The sequence below is a fragment of the Pipistrellus hanaki genome, assembly GCF_964339955.1.
Source record: "Pipistrellus hanaki genome assembly, chromosome: 9".
NCBI lineage: Eukaryota > Metazoa > Chordata > Mammalia > Chiroptera > Vespertilionidae > Pipistrellus > Pipistrellus hanaki.
Window position 1 is genome coordinate 20,753,581 of NC_140511.1, and position 17,394 is coordinate 20,770,974.

At 36.4% G+C, this 17,394-nt stretch overlaps 1 protein-coding gene across 1 annotated transcript; it reads left to right on the forward strand.

The window, feature by feature from the left end:
- The first annotated feature begins 7,011 nt into the window (after positions 1–7,011).
- On the forward strand, positions 7,012–15,541 carry LOC311628202 (collagenase 3). The gene is made up of 10 exons (XM_084895174.1): positions 7,012–7,145; positions 7,234–7,475; positions 8,154–8,302; positions 8,483–8,608; positions 11,000–11,161; positions 12,069–12,186; positions 12,414–12,547; positions 13,820–13,979; positions 14,616–14,719; positions 15,373–15,541. The coding sequence occupies exons 1-10, from the start codon at positions 7,026–7,028 to the stop codon at positions 15,471–15,473; spliced, it is 1,416 nt and encodes a 471-aa protein (XP_084751300.1). The 5' UTR covers positions 7,012–7,025; the 3' UTR covers positions 15,474–15,541.
- The last annotated feature ends 1,853 nt before the right edge of the window (positions 15,542–17,394 follow it).

A 17,394-nucleotide genomic window follows, 5' to 3' on the forward strand; every position in this document is an offset into this window, starting at 1 on the left:
CCATAAAAATTCTCAACAGGTTTTGACGTTTCTTATGTTGACAGTATGACTGAGTGTTTAAATTCTTGTTTAGATCTCCTTTTAAGAATATGTAAGCCCTTTCCTTGGGATCACAGGGAAGAAAATCAGAAACTAGGACAAAATCAGAGGGTGTTTAAAAAATTATTATTCCATGCAGTCGCACAGAATCAAATCACTTGCCTTTAGAAAAATAAAGATAATACTAAGTGTCGTTCATTTTCAACATTGATAATTTACAACACTCTAAACTGAAGCCAAGTGCTCGCTTTGGAAGCTCATATACTAAACTGAAGCCAAAATTTTTTCTTTTAAAGAGTCTTTGACTTTACAGAATTTTCATAATTTCAACCCAACTCAAATGGCCCATTGTTCCTATTATTCCTAATGTGGAATCCCCCTGTGCTTTACTCAAAGGCTGTTCATGCACGGTTTGGTTCTCTCCCGGGGGATGTTTTGAATTTAGAGACAGATGACAACATATGTTTTAAAAAGTCCCATCTTGCTTATGTCTGAATCAGCAGTAGATACACATTCCTAATTAGTCCACAGTTTTGTTTGCTCATTCTACAGGGTTCCCAATTTCCCAGTGAGTAGGTAGGGTATTAGAACCATTTGTAAAAGCCAACTCAGACTCATTGTGTTACAGGTATTATTTGAAGCCGAAACACTTCACCAGTGAAAACCAGAGGCCTGACTTTCATCTTAACTATTAACCACCTGCGATAAGGACTTGTGTGCACAAGCTGTTTGCCAACACATTTCCATGTGATGACACATCCTAATCACGGGCTTAAATTACTCCTCCGTGAACAATAGCCCCGGGGCAAGCAGTCTGACGTTTTTTCTTAAGGAGCCGATTTCTACTTTAATCAGGAATTTTTACTTACACCACTAAGGAAATTATAGACTATGTAGCAGCATATTCTCTTGAACCTTTCTGTGTTTTTTGTTTGCACGATTTATGTTGTTAAATGAAAGGAGAACCTGATAGATGCCAAAGATGTTTGCTAATAAGCATTATCTTTTAAGTTGGAAGAATAGTGACATTTATTTATTTTTATTTCACATTAAAAATGTTTCTTCGGGACCCAGCCAGCATGGCTCAGTGGTTGAACATCAACCTATGAACCAGGAGATCACAATTTGATTCCCAGTCAGGGCACATGCCCAGGTTGCAGGCTTGATCCCCAGTGGGGGGGTGTGCAAAAGGCAGCTGATCAATGATTCGCTCTCATCATTGATGTTTCTATCTCTCTCTCCCTTCCTTTATGACACATAAGTCAAACACAAGGCCCGCGGGCCAAATCCAGCCCGCCAGGCCTTGCAATGTGGCCCGCACCGCGCTGTCATCACTGCACTCCGCTGTCAGTTTATGACATTGTCAGTTTATGACTGTTCAGTAAACCATTCGGCCCGCGATTTAGGCTGGATTTTAGATTTTGGCCCCTTCTCTGATTGAGTTCGACACCCCTACTTTATGAAATCAATAAAAATATTTTTAAAATGTTTCTTTGGAGGAGAGATAAAAAAAAAAAAAAAAGCTCTCATCTTATCCTTCATTTCAGATGACCAGCATCGTATCCTACCTACTCGATGCCCAATCAATATTTATTGATTTAATAAATAAGAAGGCTCTAAAAAAATCCAGATTAAGGTAGTAACATTTCTATAACCATATGGAAACTTATAAGTACAGTTAGCCCATTTGATTCTTTTCTCTCACTTTCAAGCATTAAATGAAATGTTACTTATTTTAAATTTCTTCAAGGACTTCTTTTTTATTACCTAAGGAGACAGTAGAAGATTTTGAACATTGCCCAGCCAGTGTTGCTCAATGTTTGAGCATTGTCCCATGCAGCATGAGGTTGCCAGTTCAATTCCTGGTCAAGACACATGCCCGGAATATGGGCTCGATACCTAGAGGAGGTGCGCAGGAGGCAACTGATCAATCTTTCTCTCTCAACCATGTTTCTGTCTCTCTCTCTCTTCCCCCTCCTCTCTCTGAAGTAACTAAAAGCATGAGGAACCAAGATGGCAGCTTAGGTAAATGTCAATACTCACATCTTCCCACAACCACACCAAAATTACAACTAAAATACAGAACAATCATCATTCAGAACCACCTAAAATCTGGCTGAATAGAAGTCATATAACCAAAGAATTAAAGAAGAAAGCACATTGAGACTAATAGGAGGGGCAAAGGCACAGAAGGGGCTGGTTTGACTCCCACATGTGGCCTGGTTCTCATCGGGAGGGATATCTTGGCTGAGAAGCCTCTCCTGAAGAGCAGGAAGTCCCAGCTCCACCCGGGCCCCCAATCCAGGGCTCCAGTGCCAGGAAGAGAAGTCCCTGTAACTTTGGGCTGTAAAAAGCAGTGGGGATTGAGGTTGAGTGACATGGAGGCTGCTGGAGTTTCAGGCAGTTTCTCTTAAAGAATCTACTGACAGCCTTACTCCAACTCACTCTTGAAAGGATTCAGGGGAGAAAATAAATTAACTGGCATTAGGGGGCAGCTTTCTCTCATACATAAATGCCGGGACTTCCCCCCAAACAGACCGGCAGGTACTATATCTGAATTTCCATCAACCTGGCCCACACTGTTCACCTCACCCTGGTGATTTCCTGAAATTCTGCCTCACCCAATTTAGAGATCCACTTAAGCTGTTTGCAGTGTCTTTTTCACATGTATGACCTGTCCTGGCTCAGGTTTCAGGCTTTCCTGAAATCTCCTGAACAAGCAGCAGCTGGACTCAGTATGCCCCATATCTCTCAATTAGTGCCCCCAGGCCCAGCAGTAGCAGCAACTGCCAAGGTTCACAGCTTGGCCTCTCCTGGGCACCTCTAAGCCCAACACAAGTAGCCGCCATCTGCAGATCACTCTGTAGGTCATGCTGGGTCATCCTAGGCAGGACACAGGCAGTGGCTGACTTTACACCTCCGAGGAGGCCCCAGAGCCAGTGCATTTGGTGGATAGCTTTAGTCCACACCTGATTACAACTATACCACATCCATGAACAACATACTCAAGGGGCAGATTTGGTGAGCACCAAAGCTCCACTGAAGCAAGTCCTGCTCCACAGGAGTATCTCTTACACAGCAGCTCTTCTCTATAGTAGCAGCTGGTCCTCACAACCAATTGGCCTGGGGTCAATTCCTCCCAGTAATACACACAGCAGTCAAGGCTCAACTACAACAGGACAGCACACAAAGCCCACATTAGAGCACACCTAGAGTGCCCCGCTCAGGTGACTGCAGAGGCTGAACCACTGGGTCCTACAGGACACCTACTACACAAGACCACTCTAGCAATTCCAGGAGTCATAGAAACAAAACAAGGTAACAGCCAAAATGCAAAGACAAAGAAACATGTCACAATGAAAGAACTGAATAAATCTTCAGAAAAAGAACTAAATGAAATGGAAACAAGCAAACTACTATAATAGATACAGAGTTCAAAACAATGGTTATAAGGATGTTCAAGGAACTTAATGAAAGCTACAGCAGACTTAGTGAGATTTTCAAGGAAATTAGTGAGAACATGAAAAAGGACCAGTCAGATATGAAGAATACACTGACTGAAATGAATAATAATTTATAGGAAATAAACAGTAGAATATGCAGAGAATCAAATCAGCAATCTGGAATGTGAGGAAGCAAAAAACACCCAATCAGAACATTAAAAAGAAAAGTGAATCCAAAATATGCAGATAGGATAAGGAGCCTCTGGGACAACTTCAAGCATACAAACATTTATATCAGGGTAGTGCTGGAAGGAGAAGAGAGGGAGCAAGAAATTGAAAATATATTGGAAGAAGTAATGACAAAAAGCTTCTCCTACCTGATGAAAGAAATAGATATACAAGTCCAGGAAGCACAGAGAGTCCCACACAAGATAAACCCAAAGAGGCCTACTAGTACATCAAGACATATCATAATTAAAATGCCAATGGTTAAAGACAACAAGAGACTCTTAAAAGCAATAAGAGAAAAGCAATTATTTATAAGGTAGCTCCCATAGATTGTCAGCTGATATCTCAACAGAAACTTTACAGGCCAGAGAAAGTGGCAAGACATAGTCAAAGTGATGAAAAGCAAAGACCTACAACCAAGATGACTCTACCCAGCAAAGTTATCATTTAGAATTGAAGGTCAGATAAAGAGCTCCACAGACAAGGTAAAGCTAAAGGAGTTCATCACCACCAAACCAGTATTATAAAAAATGTTGGAGGGTCTTAAAGAAGAAGAAGGAAAAAAAAAAGATAAAAATATGAACACTAAAATGGCAATAAATACATATATATCAATAAATGAATCTAAAATCAAAGAATAAGGAATCTAATGAACAAAATAAACTGATGAATAAAATCAAATCAGAGGCATGGAAACATGGAACAGACTTATAAATCTCAGAGGGGGAAAAGGGGTGGGAAGAGATTAACCAAAGAATTTATATGCATATATGCATTATCCTTAGACACAGACAATGGAGTGGTAAAGGCTGGGGTAAGGCAGGATCTGGGTGAAGGAGGAAGGAGAAAGAGGGGATATCTGTAATATCTCAACAATAAATATTTTTTAAAAAATAATACATAAATACATAAAAAAGAATGTTTATTGGTAAAAAAAAAAAACACACAACAACAACAAAAAAAAAAACAATGCTTTTTGATTAACTAATTTCCTATAACCCTAACAGAGTATTCAAAACTTCGTATAAATTTCACTCAACCTGAAAATTAAATGTGCTACACAGAGAAGACTTAAAACAAATAATGGTTTAGCATTGCTAAATGGGGCCAAATCTAATCTTAAACTGGTAAGGATCTATTTGTTTCTATCTTGGCTCAACTCCCACTTTCAATTCCAAATGCAATTGTTTATATTTTATAGGATTTTCAGGTTTTCTCTGAGGTACTGGCTAATTTAGATTATAGTATTTTACTAACCTACTGACCCTACAGGTATATTCATGCTTCTTCTCTTTGTCTTAATATGTCCCTGATCTGAGCTTCTCTCTGACTCCCAATCATCAAAATTAACTTTCATTTTCAATTATTCAATAAATCTGAAGATAGTGGCCCCATAGAGCTGTATTCATTTACATCTATGAGGGACCAAAATGGCATTCTGATTTCATGGTATCAGATATGTGATGTTCTGAAAAGAATAATAGACTAGAGCCCCCTAGAAGATTATTCTCCTGATTGATCTTTTTTGTTGTTATTGGTGTTTTTCTTTTTGTTTTTGTTTTTGTTTTTGTTTTTGTTTTTTAAACCAGAAGTACTTCTTTTATTAAAAAAAAAAAAATTGAGAAACTTGAAACTGGCCATGTGTTTACCCAGAGCCCTAATTTTCTTGAGCAATCTAAGAAGTGTGGGAAACAAGCAACTCAGTTTTTAAGAAAATATCTGGATCCTGGTCAGTTAGTTTGGCTCTGTGGCTAAAGCATCAGCCTATGGATTGAAGGGTCACAGGTTGGCTTTCTAGTCAAGGGCACATACCTTGGTTGCAGATTCCCCATCGCATACACAGTGATTGGTTGCCTCCTGGTAGGAGCAGGTGCAGGAGGCCCCCAATCCACATGTCTCTCTCACATTGCTGTTTCTCTCTTTCTCTCCCCCTTCTCCCTGCCTTCCACTCTCTCTAGAAATCGATGGAAAAGAAAAATATCCTCAGGTGGGAATTTAAAAAAAAGAAGAAGAAAATATCTGAGAATAGATGGAGTAGATGCCATATTAGATGGTGGTTAAGAAGTCTTGAGTCTATTGGCCTGGATTCATATGCTAGTAGTGCCATTTGTTAATCATATGGCCTGGAACAAGTATTTAACTTCGCTATGTCTCAGATTATTGAGATGTAAAGTGAAAATAAGCTTTTATAGTACTTATTTCATAAGGCCATTATAAGGATTAAATAAGATAATACCTTTTAAGTCTAGCATGTAGTAATCCCTCAATATGTGTTAGCAATTAGTATATTGCACCCAATATATTTTATTTCAATACTAGAGGCCTGGTGCATGACATTCATCATTCGTGCAGGGGAGGGGGGGGTGGTGGTGGCAGGGATCCCTCAGCCCGACCTGTGCCCTCTCACAGTCCTTAGTGTAGGTAGAGGCAGGAGAGGCTCCTGCAACAGACACTGCACTCGCCAGCAGCGAGCCCAGTTTCTGGCTGAGTGGCGCTCCCCTGTTGGGAGCACACTGACCACCAGGGGGCAGCTCCTGCGCTTAGTGTCTGCACCCTCGTAGTCAGTGCATGTCATAGCACACAGTCCTTCTGTTGTCCAGTCAATTTGTATATTAAGGTTTTATTATATAGGATATCCTTCTACCTCTGCCTGGACCTCTGGGGAACTCATGCAGGACCCCATGCTTGTTAAGTCACACTGTGCTTTAAAATTCCAACCACAACACTCAATTCTGTAGATGTGCTATAACACGTCCAAGTCTCCACGCTTGCTTCTGGTCCAATTCCATGACCCTCAGGTAGACATAATATTTCCTCAGGTGGGAATTTAAAAATATCCTCAGGTGGGAATGTAAACATTCTGGAAGTAGGACAGGTTTCTTTTTTTTTTTTTTTTTTTTTTATGGAAGTGCAGTATAATGATAGTATTACCTGAAAAAGTAAAAGTGGCTGCTTTCCTACAGAGGGTAAAACATTTTTGCCAAACAAAGTGAAAAATTTACTATTCTCTGTTTCTTCCCACAGCATCCGGAAATATGCTGAGGCCGTTCATTTGACCAGATGGTTTTTGAGACCCTGCTGAAATGAGAGATGCCCTCATTTTCTATTTCCCTCAAGTTCTACCACAAACCACACTGCTTAGGGAAAAAAAAAAAAAAAAAAAAAAAAAAAAAAAGTTGCCATGTAAGCATGTTTACCTTCAAGGGACTAGGAAGTTGAAACTTGTCCATAAGTGATGACTCACCATTGTAGGCCTATAAAAGGAAAGGTGCTGGTCTATGGAAAGACAGCAGCCTGCAGGAACAGCCATTCAAGATGCACTCAGGTGTCCTGGCTGCCTTCCTCTTCTTGAGCTGGACTTCTTGTTGGTCCCTGCCCCTTCCCAGTGATGAGGATGATGAGGATCGGTCTGAGGAAGACTTCCAATTTGCAGAGGTAGAGTATCTTGCCAGTCCCAATGGTGTGACAGATATCATAAATGCCCTTCTCTTTTTAATGCAGGGTATTTTGATCTCTTTTCCAGCGCTACCTCAGATCATACTACCATCCCCAGAATCCCGCCGGCATCCTGAAGAAGACTGGAGCAAGCTCCATGGTGAACAGGCTGCGGGAAATGCAGTCTTTTTTTGGCTTAGAGGTGACTGGCAAACTTGACGATAAGACCTTAGACATCATGAAAAAACCAAGATGTGGGGTTCCTGATGTGGGTGAATACAATGTTTTCCCGAGAACTCTCAAATGGTCCAAAATGAACTTAACCTACAGGTAAATCATAGGCTATCTCTCTTTCATTTTTGTTAGATTTCGTATAGTAGTAAATGTCTAATTTTCAGCATAAGCTACAGATGACAGAACATGTATGGACCCCACCATTTTTTTTTTTTAGATATTTAACTGAAAGTTAAATAAGTCCAGGAATATCATTAATATTGTTGATGAAAATGTCTCATAACATCAATTAATGTTATCATAACCAGTATTAATTTTTATTGAAAATTTCAAAGTATTTCTTTTAGAGATGAACCAAAATAGAAATAAAAGAAGTTTAATAAAATTTGCAAATATAGTGCATCAAGCATATTTATTATAACCATACTAAACAGAGAGAGCTCTACTCTTTCTACAAACTTTATAGTACTATGTCATCTACTTAGGCTATAGCAATACAATTGAAAACTTTTAGCATGCAATATAAGTAAACATCTGAATACTTTAAATTTTAAATGCCATAAGGTCAGATATTTGGAGATACTCATAATGAATGATTGAATGCTTCGTTTTTAATCTTTGCATGACATCATAATTAATAAGTTCTTTAAAACTTATTAAAGAACTTTTAGAGAATCATTGCATTTTGAGTTGAAAAGCCATATTCCAAGAAAACATATTCTAAAATAGTTTTCACGTTCTAAAAATGTAATTAAAACATTTTCTGTTGAACAGAATTGTGAATTATACCCCTGATCTGACTCATTCTGAAGTGGAAAAGGCATTCAAAAAAGCCTTCAAAGTTTGGTCTGATGTGACACCCCTGAATTTTACCAGACTTCACAATGGCACTGCTGATATCATGATCTCTTTTGGAACTAAAGGTAACGGTGCAGAATCATTTTTAAAATATTTGTATATTCTTGCTCCTTAATTGTCTTTAAGTTTTTAATTTCTTCTTTAAGTCATTCATTGCTTTTTACAAAATTCAACAAAAAATCACTGAGCTCCTATGTTAGGCACTACTTGGTTTAATTAGATTCTGAACTCTTGCTTTTGTGCAGAGCATGGCGACTTCTACCCTTTTGATGGCCCCTCTGGTCTGCTGGCTCATGCTTTTCCTCCTGGGCCAAATTACGGAGGAGATGCCCATTTCGATGATGATGAAACTTGGACAAGTAGTTCCAAAGGTAATACTTCTTATTACTAGATTACATTAGACAGTGGACCCTTTGATAAGAAGTTACTAGTAAAAAGTATATACGTTATACATACAAGCATATGAATTATATTTGGTATTTGGTTTTTCCAAAGAAGTATAAAAGCTTCTTGTATTAGTTTCCACAAATGACATTTCTATGACATTTCTATTTAACTAATGTGAATAGTTTAAAAATGAGCAAAATCTACCTAGTTTAGTGGTTTGAGGGAAACTAGATAACTTTGAAATAGGACCCAAAATGTCTTTCTGTCAACCAAGGTGTTTTTACTGTGGATTACCTTTTGGTCTGTTAGAGAAATACAGTTTATTGCAAATATACATCTAACAACTATTAGAGCTGGATATGTAGGTCATAGATGACTTGGATGTGAGTTGAAATAATTTCTTTCCCACCCCCACCCCCACCCTAGTAGAAATATTAATGGCACAAGTCCAGTCAAATTTCTGTTCCCTATTATAAGAGTTACCTATTTCAGGCTTGTCTATATCATTGATTTTATAAATACAATTAGCAAACCAACAAAGTTCTTACTGCAAATAGCATGAAACAGACCAGATGAAAATTGTATTTAACAGAGAAAAATGAAACTTAGCATTGAATAAATTCAATCAGTAGTTGATTCCTCAAAGCTCAAGAGAATTGGAAATGTTTATTTCAGAAAGAAACATTCAAGAGAGAGAGAGAGAGAGAGAGAGAGAGAGAGAGAGAGAGAGAGAGAGAGATATGTTACAACTAGATCTTAACTTAGAAGCTGTATGGATCCTCAGTTGTGACAGCTAAAGGTAGTCTTCATAGGTAGCTAATGTTTATTATTCATTTAAATTCCAAGGAGTATCTTTTCAAAGAGTAAAACTGGGTCTTGAGTGATTAATGTCTCAACTTCAGTGCATCCAATCTGTCTTTGGAAAGAAAGGTGAGAATGTACCTATTTATGTTCTGAATGTTCCACAGGTAAGAATGGTTTTAGGAAGAAAAAAATAATACTTAGTTTTTTTTAAAAGTAGAGTCACAATAAACCTCAATTTTAGGTTTCTGAATAAATTCTGGGTTTAAAATATTTAATTAATCCTAGTAAATCCACAAGTAAATCAGGATTAACTTTTCAGCTAAAGGCACAGAATAGTATCCATTATTAGTCATTTCAATGACAGATCACTTCATTCAGATCATGTGAACTTTGTTTGCTCTTCTGGTCTGCAACATTTACTGAGTTAATTACACATTTTCTTCATGCATAGGCTGTGCTAGCAAAGGGCATTTAAGGTCAAACTGAAACCACTGGCTCCAGGTTTCATGTATTCTTTTTCTTTTACACTTTTTAAAAATCTTTTTCCAATGTGAAACACCAGAATTATGAGGCTCAAAAACTGGTGGAAAGAATGACTTAAAGAAAATAATGTAAATACAGAATCATAGTAGTCTTTTAAAGTAGAGGGAAGTTGGCCAATCATTTCTAGAATTTCTGTTTCCTTAAACTCTAGGATCTAGAGATATTCTGAAAAGGATCCTTTGTTTGGAATTTGTTCACAAGTATATTCTTAGACCCTCTTTAGTGCACACTCCATACCTGGTGACCATTATTTTGGATGCTGCCTAGTGTTTATTTTTTTCTCTCTTTTAAAAAAAAATATATTTTATTGATTTTAGAGAGGAAGGGAGAGGGAGAGAGAGATAGACACATCAGTGATGAGAGAGAATCATTGATTGGCTGCCTCCTGCACACCCCCTACTGGGGATCAAGCCTGCAACCCAGGTATGTGCCCTTGGCTGGAATTGAACCTGGGACCCTTCAGTCCTAAGGCCGATGCTCTATCCATTGAGCCAAACAAGTTAGGACACTGCCTAGTGTTTTTAAATGATCCTATAACAAGGTGGGGGAAAATTAAGTTTACAGTTGTTTGTATGAAAAAGTAATACAATAATTAATAAATAATAATGCAAAAATAAAGTTGGTGTTTCACATACAACTATAAACCTATCTTTGCCTCCACCTGGTTTGAACCCCCATGTGACTCCCATGACTCCTCATTTAAGATCATCACTGTTCACGCTCCTCTCCTGACCCAGAAAACCGAAAACAAGTCAGGACTGCTAGTAAATTCCTATTATTACCAATTATTTGAGAGCAATCTGTTGATATTCTAATTATGTAGGCAACTATAATGTGAGCACTAAATTACTTATAAAGATTAAACCAATTATTGATTCTTTCTTCAAGCAACTGAACATTAAGTTTAAAAAGTGAGTAAAATAACAAAAAGGAATAATGACCTACAAAATAGATGAGGAAGATAACATTTCTTCCATTAACCGGTCTGGAGGACCTGGTTTTATCATTGTTTCCTTGTTTTCTTACAGGCTACAACTTGTTTCTTGTTGCTGCCCACGAGTTTGGCCACTCCTTAGGTCTGGACCACTCCAAGGACCCGGGGGCCCTCATGTATCCTGTCTATACCTACACTGGCAAAGGCCACTTCATGCTTCCTGATGACGATACGCAAGGGATCCAGTCTCTCTATGGTAACTCATTCTTTAAAAAAAAATTTTTTTTTATTGATTTCAGAGAGAAAGGGAGAGGGAGAGAGAGATGGAAACATCAATGATGAGAGAGAATCATTGATTGGCTGCCTCTCGCAAGCCCAAAACCCAGGCATGTGCTGCTCTTGAGAACCAGGGACCCTTCAGTCACAGGTCAACACTCTATCCACTGAGCCAAACCGGCTAGGGCTTAATTCTTCATTTATCAGCTTAAAAGCAAAATAGATTTATACATTTATTTTCTAAATTATCAGTGATTTTTCCACTACCACTTTTGCCATTGTTATTAAAACCTGGGAAGGCATTCCCACTTATTCTTTCCAAATAGAACTGCCTGCTCAAGTAGAAAATATATTTCTTTCTCCAAAGTTTTCATAATTCTTTATATTTGTATTTTATACATTGCAAGGTACATCTGATACTCTTAAAACAATTCTGACATAAGAAGGGAAAATATTTTATTCCCCATTTAACCGGTGAAGACACCGAACCCTGCAGATTTTATAATTTTTTATATCCTTACCTGAGGATGTGTTTACTAATTTTGGATAAAGGGAAAAGGGGAGAGAGAGAGAGAGAGAGAGAGAGAGAGAGAGAGAGAGAGAGAGAGAGAGAGAGAGAGAGAGAGAGATCAGTTGCCTCTCATATGTGCCCAAACCAGGGACTGAATCCACAACCTACAGAACCTGCATATGTGCTCTGACCAGGAATCTAACTCACAACCTTTTGGTGCATGGGACCATACTCCAACCAGCGGAGCCACACCAGCCAGGGCTAAGCCCTGTACAGTTTAAATAGGAGAGGGAGCCCTCTCCTACTCTCCATTAGCAGGACCAGGTCATCAGTAAGGTTCTCCTCAGCAACTTCTTTCATTTATTTATGATTTCAGGTCCAGGAGATGAAGACCCCAACCCTAAACACCCCAAAACACCGGAAAAATGTGACCCTTCCTTATCCCTCGATGCCATTACCAGTCTCCGAGGAGAAACAATCATCTTTAAAGACAGGTATTATTAACATTATTTAATAAAATCTGCATGTAACAAACATCTGTGAAGCCATGTCTGCAAAATGCCAGAACATCCCGTCAGACTTCCAACGGTGAAGTCAACAGTGAACATAATAGAACTTTGAGCGGAGTATTTACCTATTTCAGATGAAATAGCTAATAGGTGAACGTTTATTTTTCAATAAGTAACCTTGGCATTGTACTGTATTTTTATTTTTATTTTAGATTCTTCTGGCGCCTGCATCCTCAGCAGGTTGACGCGGAGTTGTTTCTAACAAAATCGTTTTGGCCAGAACTTCCCAACCGTATTGATGCTGCATATGAGCATCCCTCCCGTGACCTTATCTTCATCTTTAGAGGTGAGATTTTCACCAGCTAGGCCTCCCGAGTAGGCAGTGATAAACTTAATGATAACAAAGGCTTAGTGAAATGATCACTCCTGAAAATATACCTAAATTAAGAGTCAAGTATAACAAAATGGAAAAACAGAAAGCACCTGAAACCCTTTTACCAAGTTCCTCAGATTTGACAAATGGAAAGTCTACATTATTATGATAAGTATATAAGGATATATATAATAAATATATATGATGAATACCCACTTTTGTTTTATAACAATCATGTCAGTTTTTTTTTTCTATTTCCTTTTAAAAATTATTTACTGAGCAAGCATTATAACAATGTATATCTTGAAAATTTGAAAAAATGTTAGCTGTAATTTCCCCCCTGAAAAATCTATTTTTTTCACTTTCTTTTGTAGTTCTTCACTCTATGTAATATACATATTTAAATATTTATATTCATAGAATATACATTTAAAAATTCTACTTGTTCCCTTGACATAAAAATCATAACATTTTTTCTAAATTGTCACTCCACCATCATGATCATGATTTATAGTGGTTTTATAGCATTCTACTGACATTGTTTCTATTGTTTTGACTAATATAATTAATGCTATAATGAAGTTATTTTTTAAAGGTAGAAATAACTTTTTATCTCCTATAAAATTTGACTTTTCAGTCTAATTTATTGTTCCTACCATGCTTCTTATTCATGCAGAAATCTTAATATATTTTTCACCCAGTTTTAAAGTTAATATTCAGAGAAAATAAGTTGCCAAATTAATTATTATATTTGGTTGGCTATACTCATAATTAGGAAATTAGAATCTTAAAACTTATTTTTGTGTGAAGAATACTCATATTTCTATGTTTCACAAATATGGTGACCATCAAAGTGGACTAATTTATTTCTAAATAATTGATTGTGGACCACAAATATTGACTTATTTATTTATTTAAATCTATTTTTAATTGATTTTTTTTTTTTTTTTTACAGAGAGGGATAGAGTGTTAGAAACATCAATGAGAGAGAAACATCCATCAGCTGCTTTCTGCACACCTCCTACTGGGGATGTGCCCAAAACCAAGATACATGCCCTTGACTGGAATTGAACCTAGGACCTTCAGTCCATAGGCTGATGCTCTATCCATTGAGCCAAATTAGTCAGGGCTGACTTATTTATTTTTAAATGTATAAGATGAGTCTCTCTTTGTTAAAATAAATCTATCTATATGAATTCTAATAGATTCCCTTGGATAATAAGTCCATTCTTTCACTTATTCTAGGCAGAAAATTTTGGGCTCTTAATGGCTATGACATTCTGGAAGGCTATCCCAAAAAAATATCCGAACTAGGGTTTCCCAAAGAGGTTAAAAAGATAAGTGCAGCTGTTCACTTCGAGGACACAGGAAAGACGCTCTTCTTCTCAGAAAACCAGGTCTGGAGGTATGGCCGTCATATTTACTGACCCATTATCTCATGTTATAGAGGCACAGTGAGTCTTATCCATCTCTCACTACTTTGTTATTATCTCATGCATTCTTTAAAATGTTGGACTGTCATATTAATTTCTGTTTTGTGTCAGCTCTTGCACATAGACTCTCAGACAGAGACTTTCAAGTTTCAAATCCTCTTGAAAATACACATATGTTCATAGAATTCTCACCACTCTTCTTTTGAAGCCATAGGTTCTAGATCATCTATGATAAACCATCTTTTTTTTACACATAGATAATTTGACACAATAGATAATTATTCAATTCATTAACATATATTGATTTCACCCTAAGAACACTTTTCTAATAATCTACTTTTATGCAATTTGTGAAATGGAAGGAAATAAGCTTGTAACTGTACTACGGAGATTGCCTTTAAGCAAGTAAAAAAATACTCACCAAACATCCACTAAACACTCAGTATTGTAATTCCTTATTTTTAAAATCTACAAAAGTTTTCAATGAACTTAAAATTTTAGAACTTGTCAATTTTGAAAGATACCATTGCACTGATTATATTATTTCTAAGTACTGTCTAAGAAATACAACCTACTTAAGAGGGGTTTTCTTTTTTCTTATTAAACAGCTATGATGATACTAACCATATGATGGATAAAGACTACCCCAGACTAATAATAGAAGAGTTCCCAGGAATTGGAGATAATGTAGATGCTGCCTACGAAAAAAACGGTAACTAATTCTATTGTACTGGCCATAAAGGAAGGCTTCTATAGTCCCTCAAAATCATTCACTTATAAAGGATTTGCTTATAAATGTTGTGCTCATAAATGTAGTCATTTCCATGTGACTACTTCCACAGACAGCAAGCAAAAAATATCATTCTTAGAATAAATGAGAATTTCACTTAATGATTGCTAATATTAGGAATAAAAGATGCCAAACCTTAAACATTGTTTAAAGATGCCAAGATGCAGGAAAATTGCCATAATTCAAATCAGGGGTAGAGTAGGGAGTACTTTAAATATGAAGATCAATGGCTATCATAACTGTATAATGATTTTTACTTTAATTATGAAAAGGGGTATAACCCCTAACTTACAACAAATAACTAATATCAATACTTCAGGCATCAAAATCAGAACTCATGAAAAGACAACTAATTTGAGGTGATAATTTAGGAGAGCTGGGAAACTTTAGAACTTTCCCCCTCAAACTATAAGCAATATAGTAAAGGGTTAGTAGTGTTTATAAAGATAAGTGAAATATGTAAATGTTGGCAAAATTTTAAAAAAGTGGGACCTGGCAGAATGGACTTTTTAAGAGTAGCTGGAGTAAACCCTTACTGTTCTCAAATTTAATTTTTTTTGGTCTTTTTCTTATAGGTTATATCTATTTTTTCAACGGGCCCATACAGTTTGAATACAGCATCTGGTCTAACCGTGTTGTTCGGGTCATGGCAGCAAATTCCCTATTGTGGTGTTAAGTGTTTTTTTAAATGTTGTTATTTAAATCCTGAAGAACATTTGGGATAAGGATTCAAGGATATGGGAGGGAGGGGATGGGGAAGGGGCAGAAATCAGGGAAAGCTTCGTTCTGTGAACAAGCTTCAGTAAGTTATCTTTGACTATATAATATCTATATGTGGCTGGAACCACATTGAATTTTAAAGTAATAAAATTCAATTTTTGTAAGGACCATTTAATTTTTGTGCGTTATATAGAAGCAATAACTGACAATATTTCCCAACATCAAAAAATGGAACATAAATGGTCTGTCAAGGAGAGTTAGCATGATTTTTAATATATTTATAAGGAAACTTTGCAAAGGCATATCACATTTATATAATTAATAAGTCATCTTTGTAAAAAAATATAAAATAGTATAAAAATAGAATTTATGGGGATCATATGGTAGCCATAGAAGAACAAAGATAAGCCAAAGGGAAGTGTCTGTAATAAATATATTGTAAACAACTTTGCAAAGACATAATATGGGTTTTGCATTGAAGGATTTGGGTGTATATGTACCTTTTCATACAGACACTAAAGCCATATCAATGTTACTAAAAATAGAAGAGAGAGACTAATAGTGAGGACAGTATATGTGGCCTTTGGATTCTGTTTAATTTTACTTTTAACAATGACTCAATGGCTACTTTCAAAGAACACAAATATTTCTTTTCTTATTTATACAAGAGAAAGAGAAACAATCTATCTGCATTCAAATACTTCATGTCTTTCAAAAAAAATCAAAGTAAAGTATTAAAATTGTTATCAAAATTAGCTAAGATAATTTTTCATAACATTATTGGATTAAGATTAAAAGTGGCATTTTTACCCTATTTTTATCAAGACAATTGTTTTAATTGTCTAATTTACCTTGGGTATATAGGCTATTTTATTTATCAATATAGACAAAATATGTCTTATATGTAGAAAGGAGGTATGTTAAAATAGAGACATCCAAGATAAAGAAAACAGTTTAAATAGATTGTGGTTCTCCTGAGGATTTGCAGCAATGTTTTTTCTCTCCCTTTAAAAAAAATTTCCTCAGTACTTCTTACAGTGCCTGGCACTTGGCATTTATTGAATATATGAATGGCCATTGAGGGGTCTGAGAGATCTTGTTTATAAAAATTCAGGCAAAGAAAAGAAAATGTGTTATATTTGCAAAATGTATTAGGAAGTGTTTATATTGTTTATAATAAAAAAAAGATATTTTCAACAGATGGTGTTATATTTTGTCTTTTGATGTATTTTAAGCTTTTCTCATAAAAAAATTTTAAAAAGCCTAAATTATCCCTTTTTCTTGACAATGTTTCTTGGGGAATAGAGCTCACTCGCTATTTTAGTTCTATTTTGTTTTGTTTGTTTGCTTTTTGTAAGACTATAGTCAGGATTTAGAATTCTTGTACCAGGCTATTTTAACTAAAATTCTGGTAAAGTTTGGACAGCTTTCCTAGAGAGTACTGTGGAACAATGAAGTGGAAGGAGCATAGATCTGGAGTTCTAATGCTTACTCAGTGATGAACTTTGCATGTAACTTTGGACAGGTCATTTAGTCAGTTTGGGCTCTTACTATTCTGATGTTTAAAATGAGAGGATTGGCAGCTTTGGTGAAGTTGGGAAAATATGGGGAGACAGGGAACTCTAATGAGGAGAATAAACTCTATCTAGAAACATCAGAGTCCACTGAGTTTAAGACATTAGGTCCCTTCTATTTCCCTAAACATTACCCACCCCTAAGCATTGAATAAATGCTGTTAAATGTAAGCACGTAAAATGTTGAGATGAACCAGAAAAACTTGGTCTCTACCTCTGAAGAGCCAACACAATTAAAATTTATTAAGTTAAGTGCTTTTTCAGAGGAGCAGTGACCACTTGCTGTGAGTTTGGGGAGAACTG

Coding starts and splice junctions, on each gene's coding strand:
- LOC311628202 (XM_084895174.1), top strand. CDS start 7,026: ATGCACTCAGGTGTCCTGGCTGCCTTCCTCTTCTTGAGCTGGACTTCT. Junction 11,162..12,068: donor AGGGATCCAGTCTCTCTATG/GTAACTCATTCT, acceptor TTATGATTTCAG/GTCCAGGAGATGAAGACCCC. Junction 14,720..15,372: donor TGCTGCCTACGAAAAAAACG/GTAACTAATTCT, acceptor TTTTTCTTATAG/GTTATATCTATTTTTTCAAC.